Here is an 18,577-nt window from a genome sequence, read left to right on the forward strand (position 1 = left end):
GAGAACACCTCACAAGCAATAACACAGAATTCAAAACTAAAGATGTAAGTAGTTGAGCATCTTAAAAACACCTGAAGCTATTCACTTGCTATTCAGTTGCATTTTTGTTGCTGTTAATTACAAGACCCCTTCTTAAAAGGGACAACACAGATGTACTCATATTGAAGATTTTTACAACATAATTAAGACTATCAAGGCATTAACTTACACTGTCCATGCTCAAGGCTAACTTGGATTAAAGCAAAGCGAGCTTCTTCTAAATACTTCTGCCAAATACTTGCACACACGTGCAGGGAAATCTCAAATCTGGCAAAGAATTCAAGAATCTACAATCTTTTGGCTCAATACCATAGCCATATGTTTCTGCAAGAATCACTTGCAGAGAAACAGCAGGCACTGTCACATCATCATACACTTTTCAAAGCCAGAATACCATTAAAAAAGCTGATCGTATCATCACAGTATTTATTTCAGGCCATTTGCAAACTCAGACATGCAACACCAAAGTGCTTAAATTTGTTTGGAAATGCAAGAGAAAGGTGTCCGGAAGTCAGGAATTTTATTTTAATTGAAAATTCAGATTCCAGATCCACTTCTACAACAAGAACTACTTCATGGCACGCACCATGGCTACTGTATCACAAATGCACTAGATTTCAATTACAGGAAATACTTTGAATAGTGCAAATACTGTGAATAGTGCAAATAACTGCGGTTATGCAACTGCATATACTTTGGTTATCTAAGGCAACTGCCAACTTTAACAGTCACCGCTAACGCATGTATTCGCAAACTTTCTCAGCACAGTTAATTTTGTTTCAGTAAATACATTTAAAGTAAGTGTATTTAATGTGCATGATAGAGAACACTGTAACTGAGAGTTACCATATATTCATGAGCTCAAGCTGCCTTCCCCAGACACCTCAATACCACATCTGTCCTTTCTTCATTTATATGACTTAGTCAGCCTTATTGGACACCCAATGCGGAACTCTTGCGGTGAAAGCTCCTTGTCTCATTTTGAAACAATGAATTCCCTGTGCTTTGGTTTATACGGTTACTTTTTTCTCCAGTTAATGACAGTCAAAGTGTTTTTATCTCATTTGGACTTGTCTCCTCATATATCTCAAAAGAATGCATTCTTAAATATGCTAACGTTATACAGGAAGATGCCATGGCACGGTTTTCTTCTATAGCTGATGCAAAAGGACTACTTCTACACTACTTCTGTGTTTGACAGTAAATTAAACAGTATCAAATTCATAATAAACTGTACTGTGATTATGGTTTTGGAAATCTTAATTGAGTTTACTTGATTTGCAGGACTCTTGGGACTGATAATAAATTCAGCGAATATGCTGTGACTAGCCATTGCACATGCGATCAACCACATGATGCTTACACCAAAAGCCTTGCAGTCGAGGCAGCCGATCATCTGTAGCATGGCACATGCAACGAATGCAGCTGAAACCTCTCTAGAAACTGATTACATCTATTGCTTAAAGTACAACTGAACACCCAGGCCTGACTGTCCTCAAGGGGATTACGAATACATACAAACAAACTGCCATTCATGACATCCCCTCCCAATTAAATCTAGCTCGTTCACTTAAAACACTCTTTCCTACTAACTGGTTAAGGAGCCCCCACCTCCAGGCACAGTAAGGACACAGCTCATATTCATTCCCATTTGGTCAGCCTGAATAAATGAGGAAGCCAGTATTTCCCTCCTTATCATTCCCATCCCATGTTTTCCATCCCATACCTATACATTAATATTGTATCTATGGTTCTCAACCTACCATATACTCTTTCTTTGCCTGCCATCCCTTTTGTTTCTTCACAATCTCTGATCAGACTCTGTATCCCCATTTGTAATAACGCTGTGGTTTTAATCACAGCAAAAAAACACAGGAAAGAAAAACATTAAGGGACTGCTTTGTTTACTGCTTTCTCTTTCACCTGCAAAAACTATAGAGGCAACTTGCAGTTTCCCTGAGCAAATGGGGAACAAAGTAGCCATGTTGAATACATAAACAAGATCTTCAAGCAGTTGGAGGAGCTGCAGAATTATAGTACAGGATTTCCCAAAGGCGGTTATTCTAACAAAATATTTTTTTATCTTCCCCGATTCTTTATTAAAGCAATTATAAATAAGATTGTCTCAATTCTAGCAATGGCCATTTCCCATCAATTCAGCATGCATTTGCTTAAACGCTTGAAGGAAAACTAGCTAGTTTCTTTCAAGGTGACGGTTTATTGAAGAATTTTATATTTTCAGTAATGGAAATACCAAAAGATTAAGTAATCATGGGCATCTGCCCATCTACGTTTTTTAGGTTCTGCTAATCAGTATTAGACAGACTTCCAACTTTAGCAAAGGCTTCCTTTTAATTTCTTGTTATTGCAACAGAAGTATGAACAGCTGAGGACATTTCAAATACAGCTGTAAAACACTGCAGGGTGTGGTGCTCTTATGAAATCAAGACACAGGCATGAAATCTTGTCTTTTTTTTTTTTTTTAAGTGTTTCTTTACCAAGTAATGGCGCCAACCTGGATTCTGCAACCCTACATAAATCACTGCCAGTTGTGGCTAAGCTGTAATGTTAACCAACCAATTTAAAACCATTACTGACATAGAAACATGTATTTAGAGATTTTGTGCCAACTATGAAACCACACAGTTTTTCAATCATGTGAACAGGATACTCTATATGGAATGCTAAATACTAAAACCCACATTGGTTTTTGGGGTTACCTTTCTTGATTGCTCAGTTTGGCATAGAGGGCTTTTACCAACTCTGGACATTTCAGCAAATGGTCTGTAACAATCAAGAACCTAAAAAAAAAAAAAAGTGTTACTGGTGCTACAAAAAGAGCATCTACATTTACTCCAAGTGGCATTGGTTATTTTTACTTGCAGATGACCATGTGACATGCTTCTGGTCCTATTTGCTAATAGATACAAATTGTCACAAAATAATTGTGCATTGTTCTGCAGTATTTTTCCTAATAGAGCAATGACCATTTCCCATCAATTCAGCACACTTTCACTCAAATGCTTGAAGGAAAGTTGGTTAGAGTCTTTTGCCAGTTATACAAAAGGCACACCACAATTCAAATCATAAAACACTCATCCAATTGTTTAGGCATCTCAGCAAAAAGCTAAAGTTCAAGCTTGAAAGCTATTATGGTACTCATCACAACACTGGTTTTAAGCTCATCAGTCAAAAAAGTGCCGAAATAATTTCACTTTTAAAAAAACTTCTAACAAAGCATCAAAGTAAACGGAAACTTCTTTGTCAGAGGCAAGGCAGCAAAATGCTGTTCTCAACTTACAAAAAAATACCCTGTTCAACAGGAACTTAAGCTGATAACCAGCTCTAACTCCTTGCTCTACGAGGCAGGTAGGTAAGGTCAGTCTAGCCTTGTGCTAATACCAGTATTTACGCTGATCACCTTCCCAAGTACCATTCACAGCAGCCAACAGCAGATGCCAATCAATTAATTTCAAGCCAGACATGTGCTTTCAGTATTATGGGAAAAAACAAAGTATGGAAAAATATTTTTCTCCTCAAATTACATTCCTAGGAGTACTAGCAGTGTTATATATGCTGCATAGGTATATGCATACTAAACTATGCATTTTTTAAGCAGCGTGTCTACCTGTTAAATATAAGATAACAACAGGTCAAGTCTCAGAGAATCCTCTGAGCTGATGAACCTAGTGAGAAAGAATAGCTAAAATAATATGAAAACCAAGCAATTTCAGTATTCCTTCTGCCTCCTCCCTACTTTTACACTTTGCTGACAGCCTTTTATTTTGTGTATCTGTAAATCACTACATAGCTAACAGGAAGATCACATAGAAGCCTTCCAGCTGCAACGAAGTATTTTTTGGACAAATACTTAATGGCAATTGGGGAAACAGGAGAACAAGAGGTGTCCAAAAGATTAACAGCTATTGTATTTCTAACAGTAACTGTGGACTTAGCCCGGATCTGCTTCAGTTACTGTAAACTAGACATTTTTAAGAGGGGGAGGGAGATGAAAAGCTGGTTTGTGCTGTGCTTTTTTTTACTGATACTTGTACACACATTCAAGGAAAAAAATAGTATAGGCATAGGGAACAATCAATTTAAAATTGGCATTCTGAGCAGTGTAGCATTTACTCAAGAGTTTCTCAACACAAATTTGAACCTACAGACTTCCCCAAAGTCAACAGCACAAATGTATTCCAACTGAGCAGCGCAGACTCGGCCGTAACAACTGAATGAAGCCATCAGCAGTGCAGTCAAGGGGAACACTTCTACAGCTCCTGAACCGACAATTCACAGCACACAAGCCGTCCATGGTTAAACCTTAGAATGGGAGCAACTGACACTATTATTCGGGGACTTGAGTAGAAGCAAAGGCTTTTATCTGGAGCTGCAAAAGAAAAGAGTGTAATAGGAGTTGTGCAGAACAGGGTACTTAGCCTCGTAACATACAAATTTCAGCTGACAATGAAGTATGGTAAAAGTGCATGTAAGGAGACAATCTGAAGCCTGATTTTTTCAATTTTCCAGTTGGGACTAGGAATTTAAGTCTTAATTTTCATGATTAACATTCTTTTGAGGAAATCTTGACTATTTGCCCTGTAGTTAAAAAACAATCCATAATTATCACAAGAAGATCTAATGCTACTAGGTACACGTTAGTGATTACTACTGCAAAGTGGAAAACCTGTATTTTAGTCGTTACTTGGGTCTACACTCTTGTACTTATTCACACGTCTTTCACGTTTGGTGGACTAAACCTCTACTGCTTGAGGAGCTTGCAGTATTTTAGAATAAAATTTCCCTTTATAAAGGAGCATAGACTTCTGGATACACTACTTACCCTTTTAATTTCATGACATGATGAAATTTCTGCTTCTGTATTTAAGTATTTATTCATATTTCACATGAAATTTCTGCTTCTGTATTTAAGTTTCTCTTTTACCTTATCCACTTCCTGCATTACTGTATCATAAAGAATAGAGTACTAGCATATTGTACAAGAGCATCACCAAAGGTAACAGAAGAATTAATAGTAGAGTAAAACACTTTCAACTCTTGCTACCATGCCCAAAAATTTCGGTGGTAGTTAAGCAAGGATGCAGCAAATTAAATCTAGTATCTTCTAGTCCACAGCCCTCCTGTTTTTCATTTGGGGCTGGGGAGATCAACAGAAAAAGTAAGACCATCCCCAACCCTAAAATAAAAAAAGACATTCAGTTTTGGGTTACTGACTGAATATGGCATTTCAGATGCACACAAAAGTCTTTCGTAGGAGATTTAAACTCCCTTTGGGGGCTAAGAGCAGAACCACTGGGATAAACTGAGGACCACTGTAATTTAGCAAAGGAAATGGTGAAAATTAAAGTTGTTATGCAAGCGTAAGACAGTAACAAATGAACAGTGTTAAATATGCCAATTTTCTTGACTTTTAAAAAATTGTTTGGCTAAAATCCTAAAAAAATCAAGTGCTTACATAGTAGATAAATACAGGAGGAGATGTTCAGTTCAAAGACTTTACAATAGCACAAGGGCTGCATTGTACCAAATTGAACTTGAGAAGCAGCCAAGATGAAATGGTATAAGCTGCATTTGCGCTCAGTATATTTCAAATGACCACTAAGCTTGCTCCAATCAAAGCCGGGTGTAAGCAATCAACTTTATCATCAAATGTCATGCTCCTTATTAAGTTGATTTGATCCCATTAGCAAGTTTAGAGAACAGTGTCCTCAGTCTCAGAAAATGAGGAAGAAAACCCCCACAAATGTTTCAAGAGCAAGATGAAAAAACTACGGCGATTCTCTATTTGATCAGCAAACTTCCCTTCCCATCTCAAAACCAAAGCATTTTTCATCATCCTACAATAATGTCACTCTATCCAAAATAGTTAGTAAGAATAGCTATTTTTACTGTAGTTTAACAAACAGATGTAACAAAATCATCCAAATTTTGAAGAAAATAAAGGAGAAAATTTAGTCAGCTAAACTTTCAAAGCCATATCACCAGCCTTTTCAGATGCTAAAAAATCAATACGCCTCATGAGGAATTGTTTGGGACCAGAGCATATTTTAGAAGCAGAAGTATTTTTTGCCCTCGCACAAGAATATAAACACCCTATCAAAACTATTTAAAAAACAACTACAAGTATAAAGCTATTTAATAACAAATGGAACACATGTGCTGTCACAAAGACCTCCAGAAACTAGATAAATCATCCCAAACACCAGCACTTCTTGCTCAAAAGAAGGACAACTAGACACATTTCCATATTTTAGGCTCAACTCCAAGTACCAAGCACCACAATACTCCTCTCCTGAGCTGAATCAAGCACAACAGTGAACACCCTTCCATCTTCATTACCCATAATGAATGCATCCTCCTTACAGGCCGTGATACCGTCCACCAAGTCAACTCTCAGGTCTAGAAGACTGAGTTTGGATTATCTGTAATATTTCTCTGACTCAGAAGACTCTCACATTCAATTTGATAGCTACATCTGAAAGGCACTAAAAAGAGATTTACTTATGCACAAAGTTGGAATAATATTTTTCTGAAGAGCTACCAAGAAGGACGCGGAAGATGATTAGCAATACAATCACTTCCTTCTCCCTTCTCTCCACAAAATATACAAGAAGAAAGAGGTGATGAGATAAATAAACATGGGAGGCTCAGCTTTGAAAGACTGAGGAAATCTGTGCCAATACACTGCTACTGCAAATAGAAAGTAGAAGCTACTCAGATCTCTACAATTAAGGAAATTTTTCCAATTGTCAGTAGTATTTAAAACCACAGTTGAACTTGGAACCTGCAACATAACTCCAACTTTCCTGGAATTAAAAATAAGAATTTCTGGAGTGTAGAAGAAGGGACAGAGGACACCCTAAACTGTCAGAGAGAAGAGACAAAGTTGCCAGCCCAAATGAAAAAAAAAAGGTAACGTTTTCTGGTTTCTCCACCACATGCATACCAATTAAGCAACAAGCGCTCTACTGAGGAGTTCCATCTTTGCCTTTAAATCTGTGCCCATGGGCGACACTCCTTGCCACAGGAGCACTAGTTTCTGTCCACACTTCTTTCCATAAGCCAGGACAAAATAACCAAAGGCAAAAAATGAGGAGGGGGAGCCCCACATCCTAATCTTTACAGTCATCATGGAGTTGTGGTTTCAAAAAGAGAAAGTGGATGTTCAGAAATTCTTACTTCCCATGCCAAACAGCTGACCACACTCTTAATATCGCTTTTCTGGAAGCCAAAAGGCATATTACGCCTCTTATTTTAAAATGGAGGATTTTTGTTACTTGCTCTTCAGGAATCAAAAATACAACCTGTTTTTTCTTTCCATAGTAGCTACACTGCCCCATGCACACACTTGGAAAAACTGATGACACAAGCTATACTCTCATCTCTAATGGAACCACCAAAGTATTTCTAAAATAAACAGCTTTTAGAATACACACTGGTCTCGGTTAGGATAAATTATAATGTAATTTTGTACTACTTTTTCCTAATTATTTTACAAAACACATATGTTTGCAGGTTCAATATTCTAAAATAGATCTCATGTGGCATTCTGTGCTGGTTTCTTTTCTAAACACAGTAGCTCCTAAACTGTGTGACACACTTTTCTGCTGTTGATCAATACAAACCCGACAGGGAGTGGATGTGTATGTGTGGGGAAACACACAGGAATGACTTTTTAAAGGTTCCACAATCTTCCAGAGCTTAAGACATAGCCCTCTGCATGTTTTAAGAAAAAGCTGAAAAAAAAAATTAAAAATGGTAGTGCCTAGCAAACCTTTTCAGCATACTACACATGACTCTAGATACGGCTTGTGCTTTGTTTTTCCTTTGGAACTGCGAGGGAGTTTGTTACAGAGGACTCTTCAGACCTTGATAGTAATCACATAGAAACAGAGTGAGTAGGAAATACGTTCCGGTTACTGAGCAGTGTATTTCAGCTTTGTTTCCTAAAGGAAGGCTATGTCCAGTTCCCTGATAGCATCCTTTGGTAGGCAGCAGCTGCTGAAAGAAAGCAGCACTGGAAAAAGAGAATTAGCTTATGGAGTAAGTATATTTGCTTCCATGTTTAACATATGTTCAACTTAGTTTGTCAATACTTCAGAAGAATTAAATCAGCATACAGCTATGGAGGTATATTGGAAAGATGGAGAAAATTAATTATTGTCTCACAAAGGCTTGAAAACCATGCTCATCCCTTTGAAGAAACAGAAGATGGAACTGAGGGGTGGAGGAAGCAGAACCAAAAGATGCATAATGCAGAAAGACTGATCACAGTTTACGAGATCGATCATCTGCTGTTAGGGAACAGATAGAAATGAACTAAGCAATACTAAAAGACAAAAAAAAAAAAAGAAAAATCACAAGAGGGTAGAAGCAATGGAACTGAAGTTGAGAAGTTTAAAAACTTCCCATGTGAGAGGAAGTATTTTACAGGGAATGCTAATCCCACAACTGTGATCATGAGCAGAGCAAGCTGGAAGCAACAGATCATCACCAACCCCTGAAAGGGAGAGACTACATTGGAGGACAAGGTCTCAGGACTAAAGATAGAACAGGAATGGTCACTCATGCACCAGGCTGTAGCAGCATGGAAGTTTTTCACCAAACTTAGTGGGTATTAATTCTTAAGCTAACAGCCTAGATAGTAGCTGCATGTTGCAAAGAACAACATGTTTTCTAGAAAACAACTGCACAGCAAAGAACCGTCAAGGAGATAGGATCATTTAATTAGTGTACGCCATAAATCAAATCAAAGAAAGGAAACTAACTTGTTTCTGCAGAGCCAGTGTCTTTGCAAAGACATACGCTTTGAAGTATATTCTGTAACATCATACTCCTCGAAACTTTCTGAGAGCAGCAAGCTCTGGGCACTCTTCGCAAGCCCAACTACAGATCCAAACATTCAGGACAAGACAGGTTAAGTTTCAACAGCTTTCAGTCCTGAAAACTTCCAGTTTCTTCTTGCTCTAAGATTTTAGCCAAAAGCTACAAAACAAAGGGGTTTACAGCCAGTCAGGCAATGTTTTGAAGAACCTCAGTTGGAGATACACAATCTGCCTCCTCAAATCATTGCTCTTGGGAGTTAGAGCAGCAGCAGCAGCCTCGGAAGAGCTGCTAGTATTCAAGATTACAGGATTGCTAGCCTGAAACAAGTTCAGGAGCTGTGTTGACTAGAAGTTTAGAGGCAGTTTAAAAATACATTGTTTAATATATGTTAATTAATACTATTTTAAAATGCCACTCAGCATCTGGTATTAAAGATGGCACAGGTAGCAACATTAAAAAAAATCTTGGAGCTGTTTAGAGGATCAAGCTTCTAAAAGAGAAAGAGGGGGAGGTATCAGTACTTAAATCAAGAGAATATTTATTAAATGTGTGAATTACATTCTGCAACTTCACAGATTTCAGAGATATAAGCATTTCTGATGCTTACAAGTAACCACAAACTTAATGAAATGAGCCTTCAGACCTTCTGGTCTGGATAAACAGGTATGAACATACAAGGACTGAATACAAAATTTGACCAGGGCATTTCTTACAGACCTGACTTCCTTCTTAAATTTATTAACTCTTTCTTAGCTCATAGCATGCCATGGAAAATACTTAATAGAAAGTGTATCACTCATGAACTGTTACCTCCCTTTCTTCCAAGTTCTGAGGCAATTTTTGTTATGCTGTCAATCTACAAACTGTTTTAAAAATGCATCTATGCTTAGTGTCTCAAAATCTCACTCTGCTGGTCTGCACAATAGCTCTCCTCTGTTTCAAAAACTTCTCAGAAAGTAGATGGCTTGGCTTTCCATCACTGATTAGATTCAGAAGTCGCTAAACTGAGGCCTTATCTCCCATAACCCACCCCTCTCAGGAAGCATAGCCAACACTTCAGACATTCCCTGTTCCCTGACAGGAGATCCTTGTCTTCTACCGAATGTCTTGTGATTCGAGAAGTAGGCAAATGTGGCAGAAAAATTCCAGAAAGCTACATCGTGCCTTCAGAGACGCCTCCTCCGCTCTCTTTTTTCTGGGAGAGGGGTTTATGGCAGACAGAAGAGGAACTGCAAAAGGTCTGCTACCAACAGCTGGTTCTAAAAAAGGAGCTCTGAGGAACTGCTCAGAATAACCTCAGATTTCCTCTGACAAAGTCTCCCTACAGAACTGCTGCGAGACTGGAGGGAGAAGCCAAAGGCATCACACTTGGAAAGAGGTTCCTCCTGAACTTTCCCTAAGGACTTTTCCAGCTTGCAGATGGAAAACTGGACTCTAAACATGAATGTGGGATCCTGAATAGAGGAAGAACTGCCAATTCACCAAAAAAAGATTTTGAAGATGTGCTTGCCCTCTTGTCATGGGTGAAGAGTAGAAAGCCCAACATGTGCTAGCAGAATGGAGTAGGGAGGACCCCAGGGGAGAGACTACAGCTCAGCCAATGGCCTTAAATCCAAATATTTGTCCTGGATGTCCTCTCCCTGTCCCAATGGTACATGGCAGCAACTGCAAAAATATCTTGAGCATCGTGTTTATTTGTGGAATTCATTGGATACTAACTTAAAGGAACATTATGTCATAAATTTCAGTGCACAATAAAAGGGAATAAAATTGTAAATAAAAGTTTTGCCTATAACCAAAACTCACCTGGTTATTCAAAGAAAGTTTTTCAATACCTAAAAGCAGCATTTGACAGCAAGAAAGACCAGCCAAGAGGAATAAACACATGTGGCATTTGCTTTTTATTCAGTGTAATACGAAACCGGATGCTCCAGCTGAGAGACAAGAAGGTAGACAGGAATTAAGTAGTATTTTTAACTTAAAAAGTAAGAACATCGGTCATTTGTGAGTCCAGCAGTGAGCATAACCTCCTGGAAGAAGAATAGTCTGCATTTCGGCTCACCCATATAATGCTGTGCACTTTGCTAGCTGTGGCACAAGGGACCCAAATCTTTACAACAGATACTGGCTCTGTTGCAAATACCGCGGCTATGAAAATTCGTTTAAGCAATCTTAGTGGTATGTACTTCAGTGAGAGCTGAAGTACAGCTCCAAATTTTCAATGAATTGCTGACAAAATGCTTTTTCTACAGTCCAGAGAGTCGTCCAAAGCTTCGCTTTGACTTTGTAAGAAAAGGGACAGAGATATTCTGCACTTTTACCTGACTATATCTCATGCACACTCTTCTGTATCAGAAAGTAACGTAGTTCTTCAACGAGGGAAAAAAAAAGTGCTTCAGTAATGAACCAAGACTTAGTTTAAACCAGGAAGATTATATGCAATGATAAAAATGGACACCAAAGCAAAAGCAGCAATACACCAGAGTCAAAAATTATTCTGAACACATTCTCAAAGCAGCAGTGACTGTGTCTGTCTTTCACATACCTAACTGCAAAAAACTGCAATTCATTCGGTATCCAAAAATGTTTTAGAAATAAAAGGCTCTAATGAAAGAATAGCTATTAGAAACACAAACCTACAAAATTTCAAAAGCTGTCCTAAAGAAACAGCATTACTACATGTCAGGACCAACACTGACCCAAGGACAAAGCCTATTTTTTCACTTACCATTGTCAAAAAAGTGTTCTTATATTCAAAATAAGAATCTTTGGCTTTCATCAGCCAAAGCAAACAACATTACTTTTACCAAAATAAGAAATCCTGTTTACTGTTCAGCTTTTGCGTTCACAGTGAAGCACATGTGAGGAAGCCATTTCCGGACGCTGCCTGCTCTGTCTGATCACGGGAACAGAGCAGCACTTTACGCTAGTAAATAGAGAGCAGTGAAAAATTCACAACAGTTCCCTGCAGAAAAGAGATGCAACATGGCAGGCATCAGTAGAGCTCTCCCCTTAATTCGGAGAACCGGCAGAGAAAACCGCTCAAGGAGGCAGGATGCAAGAAAGTCAGCACAAGAGCTGGCTAGCTTGATTCCAGCTGCTCAGCAATAGGAAAAAAAGCAAGCAAGCAACAGAAGGCATCATCATTACATTACACGACTATATCCATCCACGTTTATCTCACAGTAGAAGGATTAGTGCTAATAAAAGAAACAGACTTTCAGATTCAACTCAAGACTACCCTCAAAACACGCCCATTCTAATATTCTACAAAAAAAAAAAAAAAGAAAAAACTGTTTGGACTGGGAGGTTCAGCTGTGTGACATCAGGTCTAATACTTGCAAATACTCTTATGTTATGTGCTTTACAAATGGAAAAATGATAGAAAAATGCAAAGAAGGATCCAAGATACACGCTGCAGGTACCTTGTGAAAATGTAGTCAGTTATTCACAGGATTAAGTTAATATCCTCTGTAATTAAACCTAAACTAAGAGCAACTTGCTGCCTACAGAATACATGCTGTGTTAATACTGCCAAGGTAACAAGAAAAAAACTCTTGATAATTTGCCAAAAAAAAAAAAAAAAGATATTGCAAGACTTTACAATGATTGTTCTACTTGTAACAAGACTGCTAACTTTGTAGGCTCCAACAAACCTTTAACTACACAGAAATACACCATGCAGTACAGGCTCACAAGATGCATGTATGCCCTAAGATAAAATATTACATTAGTGTAACAGACTGACCTATGGCTAACTGGAACACGGGAGAAGAATAAAAAAAAAAAAAAAAAAGACAGAAAAACCATAACCAAAACCAGAAAAAGACTGTTTAAATCAGTGCTGTGTAATGAATGGTACACACTAGCAGATTTCCACTGAAAATATGAAAAATAAACCTCTTACACCAACCTTTTTTTTTTTTAATAAAAAAGGATGTAAAAACATTACTTTCTTACCCTCCCCCTCTGCATCAAGTAGACCAAAGATACTACATGTATTCTAATACATAAATATCAGTTTTTCAGGATGAAAATCACTTAAAAAAAACCCAACTAAGATGAAAAAAGAAGATATTTTGCCACTTAAATTACCCTCAGCCTTGACAAATATTATCTCACAATAAGAACAGATGAACACAAGGAAGAACCAGAGAGTAAATGTGTTTCTTGAAATGGGAAATCTAAGAAATGGAGTATTAGAAGAACAAACGAAGTGAGGATCAAGAAACAGGGGAAAATCAGTGCAAGATGAATCACAAAAAGGCTCTAGAGCTACAAAGAGACAGAAAAATCAGCCCCTTTCTACCAAGGAATTATCTTTTACAATTTCAAGGTAATGCTGTTTGAATACCTCTTGAATGCTTGACACTGCACTGTTGAAACACCCTTTCTGGTTTAGATTTTGCCCTTGTGAATGCACTTTACCTATGTTGACTTGAAAACCGTGCCAACATTATTGAAAGATTTCCATTTATAACTTGGTTCAAGATGACTGTATAAAATGTCAAGAAACTTGTACTAAAAACTCATTACTTTTTCTTTCAGTTGGGAAAAGTGATAATGAGCTTTGAGACTTAACTAGCCAACGTTAAAGTGCTCTGACAGAAAACCACATGTATTATTTTCTTAATGCCTGGAAGATATTCCAATGCTTTTTTCTGTATTTCCTGTATGAGGAACTCAAGCATTCTGACACGAGTTAGAGCGTAAACATTCTGCAACTGTCTTATGGTAGGACTAGGATTACTCTTTTCTACTCCTCTCTCTTCCTTCATCATGGTCTTATATCTTGTATAGAAGTTTGCTCCTTTTTCATTTCAAGACTACTCTGAAGAGAGACTGTTTCCCACCCACCTCAAACATCCACAGTGAAGGTAAGACATCTTCATCGTAACATCAACAGAATGAACTCCAGACTAGAAAGATCAAGGAATTGGATACCTCGGCATTTATTTTTATGCTGCATTTATTCTGCAATTACCTTCAAAATATAAATTTAACACCACAACAACCTCTTCCAGATCTCCCTGGCTTTTATATCTCAGTCAAAATACATTTCAGCATATCTTCAATACATAAAGAAAATGAAGGATAATCACGATAATTATTGGAAAAGCAGTCTTTCACATGTGCTTATATTGACAGATGACAAAACTAAAGACTTGGTTTGTCACTTTTGAAATAGAAGTCTGGTCGCCTGACCCTGAAACTTCAAGTTTGCTTTCAGAAAACTATTTATGTCCTAAGCAAATTGACCTGGTTATGAAAAAAAGCCCAGACACAAACAAAAAGTCATTTTTTCAATACAAAAGCAAACTATTAAATGACATTTGCTTTTCATTGAATCATCTTAACTTTGTTTAGAGACTTTCCGAATAACTAGTAAAACCCTGACAATTCTTCCTGATTAAATTTTGAATTTAAATGGGACCTTCAAAAGAAGGCTACAAAAAACCATATAAACTATCCTTTTTTTTTTCTCCCCTTGGAATGCATCATATAACAATTAAGTGAATGTGTATCCTTGCTGATGCAGGGCAGAACATTTTCCAAATGCATAACTGACAACAATATTTACAAGAATGGCCATTAGCAAAAAATTTATGAGCTCAACTGAACAAAACCACTGACTAGGTGCTCTTCAAGTATGAAAATGAAACATGCAAGATTCACAAACAAAACATCTTCTCTGTTTTGGTATAAAATTCACTGCATGTTGCACTAGACAACAGATCTATTAAAAAAAAAAAGAAAAAACCCCACATTTTATGTAGTACTCACAAGCATTAGTCATACAAGTCTTCCTAGCGTGACCCAATAACCAAAGTCTTCAAGACTATATTCTGAGTTAACTTTATTTCAAAAATCTCCACAAACCAGCACACAAGTATAAATTAGTTCGCATTCTAGAACCTGGTTTCATTAATAAAAAAAAAAAAACCAAAAACAGACCATGATTTTAAAATTCCTGTCTGTATCTTCAACAAAAATGTAGTCTTATTTTAGCAGCAAAACAGTCAGTTAAAGTATTGTGAAAATTATCTCTATACCAAGTTACTAACTTCTAAATAGATCCTCATTTACTGCTTATTAGCATCACAGATTTAGGCATTTTAATAGAGATTTACACTAGAAAAACACCTAATTAAGAGGGAGAAAGAAAATCTAAAGATACATACGACCACTCAGACTCCAACTGCTCTTTGTAGACTTTCAGGACACGAAGAGGCACAGTCAAGTTCCCAGGATCCAGAAGTTCTCTCACTTTCTCTGAATCAAGGCAGGTGAACAGGACCATACAGCAATAGGCAACTATTTTCTCATCACTGTACATTAGGCATGTCCTTCAAGAGAAAATAAGGAGTTAAGACAGTAAATTAAAACTGACCCTGGAAAAACAGACTAGTGGCATTCAGCTTGTTGAGTTGTTGTTCTTTGCTGTCTGTTAGAGAATGGAGCACGCTCCAAAAACACACTCAGAATGATTATCAAATTGAATGAATGTGCCTTTGTTACTAGCTCACTATGAAAAAACTGGCCAAACACATCAACAACATTGTCATGTGTCTGCACAAATTCGTTTATATAATATTTCATTACATATATGTCATCAAACCTCCAGGAAGATATTCCAGTGACGTTATGAGGGGGGCAAAAGTATTGGAAGACATAGAGATTAAGTCACTTTTGTAGATTCCATCTGATCCACAAATACTGACAGGTCTGCACAGCAGCGAAGTGAATAAAGAAAAAGCTGTGTTCTTGGAAATGAGTATAACCACTAGAAAACACCACTGAAATAAAGCTTATATTGAAGCTCACAATTTGAACTAGAGTTGTCTTCCAGTTTCTGTTAAATTAAATCAATTTACTGTTAGTTTAGAACAAGCAGGTTTTTAAAAAGGACCTGACCCCTGTGGTTGACTAACAAAAAAAAAAACCACACATCTACAGGATATGGTCTCAACCGTCCCATTCTCACCAAAGTTATTTTTCAAAGTTTCATGGTGTTAGTAGAGGAACAACTATCGTGTATAAAAGATTTGAATATAACCACAGAAATTACATTAGAAAAAAACCCCTGCATCCATGCTTACAAGAAGAGATCTGGGAAAGCACACTTCCAAATGCTATTCTGGGAATCTCCATTTCCTGCTGCAATGTTTCCAAGAAACTGGAGACTACAACGAAGAGCTGAAAAAAACCCAGAAAAATATATTAACAGGAATTCAAAGAAACACTGATAAATTTCACACAAATTACTAACTTCAACATTACAGCTATTCACTGCAAAATCCATCTCAATTAAGCTTTGGGTGCAGTGTTTCATTGCTACTGTACATAAATATTTGCATTTTCTCTTCTAATGCAAATAATTTTACAACATATTCTAGAGTTATACCCAAAACAAATCTTTTTTTTTCCTCAGACTTCTATCAATATCAAACATTGGTAACTAGTGATTACAAGAGCTAATTGACTCTGGCAAGGTTTAAGACAGATTGAAATCAACAACAGCTTGGAGCTACGCTTAGCACAAACTGAAGCAGCCCCATGCTCAACCAGTGGCTGCCACATGGCAGTGGTCGTTCTGTGTCTTCCAGATCTGAGGGCGCTTTCTTCTTTGTATTAAATTAACACAAATAGGCCGCCTGTCATCACCTGAACTCCGCAAGAGCAGCTCTGCCTGCTACTAAGAGAGCTCCCTAGACACCCTCCCTAAGCTGGCCAGAGACAGCTTGAAAATTCTGTTGTAGCAGGTAAAGCCAGAGCAAGAGAACTGAATCTGTTCCCTCACTACCCACATTTACTTCTATTTAACTGGACAAAACATTATATAATATAATGATGTGCCCAATACCTTCTGATTTCTATCCCAGAAAAATTAAAACTCTCAATAACTCTGCCTGCAATTTTAACACTGAATTTAATACGGCAGATTTCTACCATCGCTTTAAAGGTTCTCTCAATACAGACTTAAAATATAGGAAGATGGTATTTCATCATACAAGTTAATATCCTAGAGCCCACCAAAAGATGTAAATTAATGAAAAACAAAAGCATGAACTCACAGACCTCACAAAATTAAAACACTTTTCTTGGCCCTGTTGACAGCTCTCAGTAGCCTGACCCTTATTAATAGGTTGGCAAAGAAACTTAAAATTAAATGTTAAAATGCAGTTTAACAGATATTACAAACAGCAGCCTATTACAGATGGAGGTGGCCAATATTGCCAGGTTCTGAAAATATAAAATTAGGTCTCTTTGAAAGGTGCTGTGCCAGCTGGCAGCCAGATTTCCTACAGAGGTCTGGGCATGTATCCTCTTCAGAACAAAAAATGAGGTCACTTGGGCTTAGAGCATAGTAACTTTTCCCTCCATATATGTATTTTTTAAGCCCAAAATATGTGTGTCCTCTCCATAATGCATTTTGAGTCATATTCTCCTTTATGCTTTAGTTCTGAATATCTCTGTTCTCTCTCTCCCTGCACATCTGCACTTTTTTTATTATTTTCTGCTCGTCATTATACTTCTGCTTCTCCCATCCATCTGGTTCCCACCTTGCTGACTCAGAATTCTTCTGAAGGACAGCAAGCAAGGGCATGCTACTTTTCTAGTGGACATTTTATGGAAATACTTCCCTGCTAGGAAAAAAACTAACAAGGCAGTAAATCCTAGGAACAGGGTTTTATTCTTCTTGGTGAACTCCTTACCTGCTCTACTATGAGAAAGATACCTCAAAGAGACATGAGGTTGGTTGATTACACTCCAATCTTGACCTGAAATTTGCTTGACCTTTTTCAGCTATCAATTACACTTTGGTCATTAGAGATTAAGCTGTCAAAAAAATACTACAGACCGGCGGGGGGGGGGGGGGGGGGGGGAGTTAAAGATGCTTTAAAAGTTGCCTTGCTGTAACAAAGATGAAATGCTATGAACATGTTTGCAGTATAATAAATATCTACGAATTCTCCATTAATCACACACTGGAGTCGTAATATTTGTGAAAGCAACCAACACTGCCCTTCAGTTGTGATGTCCTGAACAAGCAAGGAGGATCCAGAAAAAGGTCACCAAAGAGAAAAAAAAAAGTTTTATCTGTAAGTGCTTGTTTTTCACCAGTAATGGTTAATATTTTTCTTCTAATTAGAGGGCATAAATCAATATATGGGCAAGCAGATAATCTGTGAGACAAAAGCTACTGTTTCTATTCACAACTAAGCAGAAGAAGAGGATGTCTTGATAATGCAACACTTCCCCATGCAAGTAATCTCAGGAATTTAAAAGAAAGATGTGATTCTACAAACACCTGAGGTAATTGAGCTAGGCCAGGAGTACAGATTACACACACAGGACCTAGGTCACAATCTGTCCAATCAATTTATGTGCTCTGTCACAACTACAATGCATCTGCTGCACTGCTTCTGCAGTGCCTGAACTCCTTTTCCATACCAAAAAAAAAAAAAAAAAAAAAGTAATTCATATTACAAAAAAATAAAACTCATTTCAGAGTGTGATGCCAGGTCAGTGACATACGCCAAACACGGTTCGTGTACTGGAGTGTCAATACTTACGTTTTGGCTTCTATGATCACGGATCTACCTTTGAGAAGCCAGGTCTGCTGGGAGCTGATGGGATTCACCTGACCAAGGGGGGGCAAGAGGGTCTTCACCAACAAGCTGGACAG

General features: G+C 37.6%; 1 protein-coding gene across 3 annotated transcripts in view; it reads right to left on the reverse strand.

Moving 5' to 3' along the window:
- ATXN10 (ataxin 10) overlaps window positions 1-18,577 on the reverse strand; it is a 103,818-nt gene that overhangs the window by 58,738 nt on the left and 26,503 nt on the right. For 2 of the 3 annotated variants that reach the window (XM_074872114.1, XM_074872116.1), the window contains exons 4-6: window positions 15,987-16,083; window positions 15,069-15,233; window positions 2,760-2,840 (exon numbers count right to left, since the gene is read on the reverse strand). In XM_074872114.1, the coding sequence (XP_074728215.1) occupies window positions 2,760-2,840; window positions 15,069-15,233; window positions 15,987-16,083 (343 nt within the window). The remainder of the gene's footprint in view (window positions 1-2,759; window positions 2,841-15,068; window positions 15,234-15,986; window positions 16,084-18,577) is intronic. The other variant, XM_074872115.1, reaches the window with a different exon arrangement.

The sequence above is a fragment of the Strix uralensis genome, chromosome 5 (genome assembly GCF_047716275.1).
Source record: "Strix uralensis isolate ZFMK-TIS-50842 chromosome 5, bStrUra1, whole genome shotgun sequence".
Lineage (NCBI taxonomy): Eukaryota > Metazoa > Chordata > Aves > Strigiformes > Strigidae > Strix > Strix uralensis.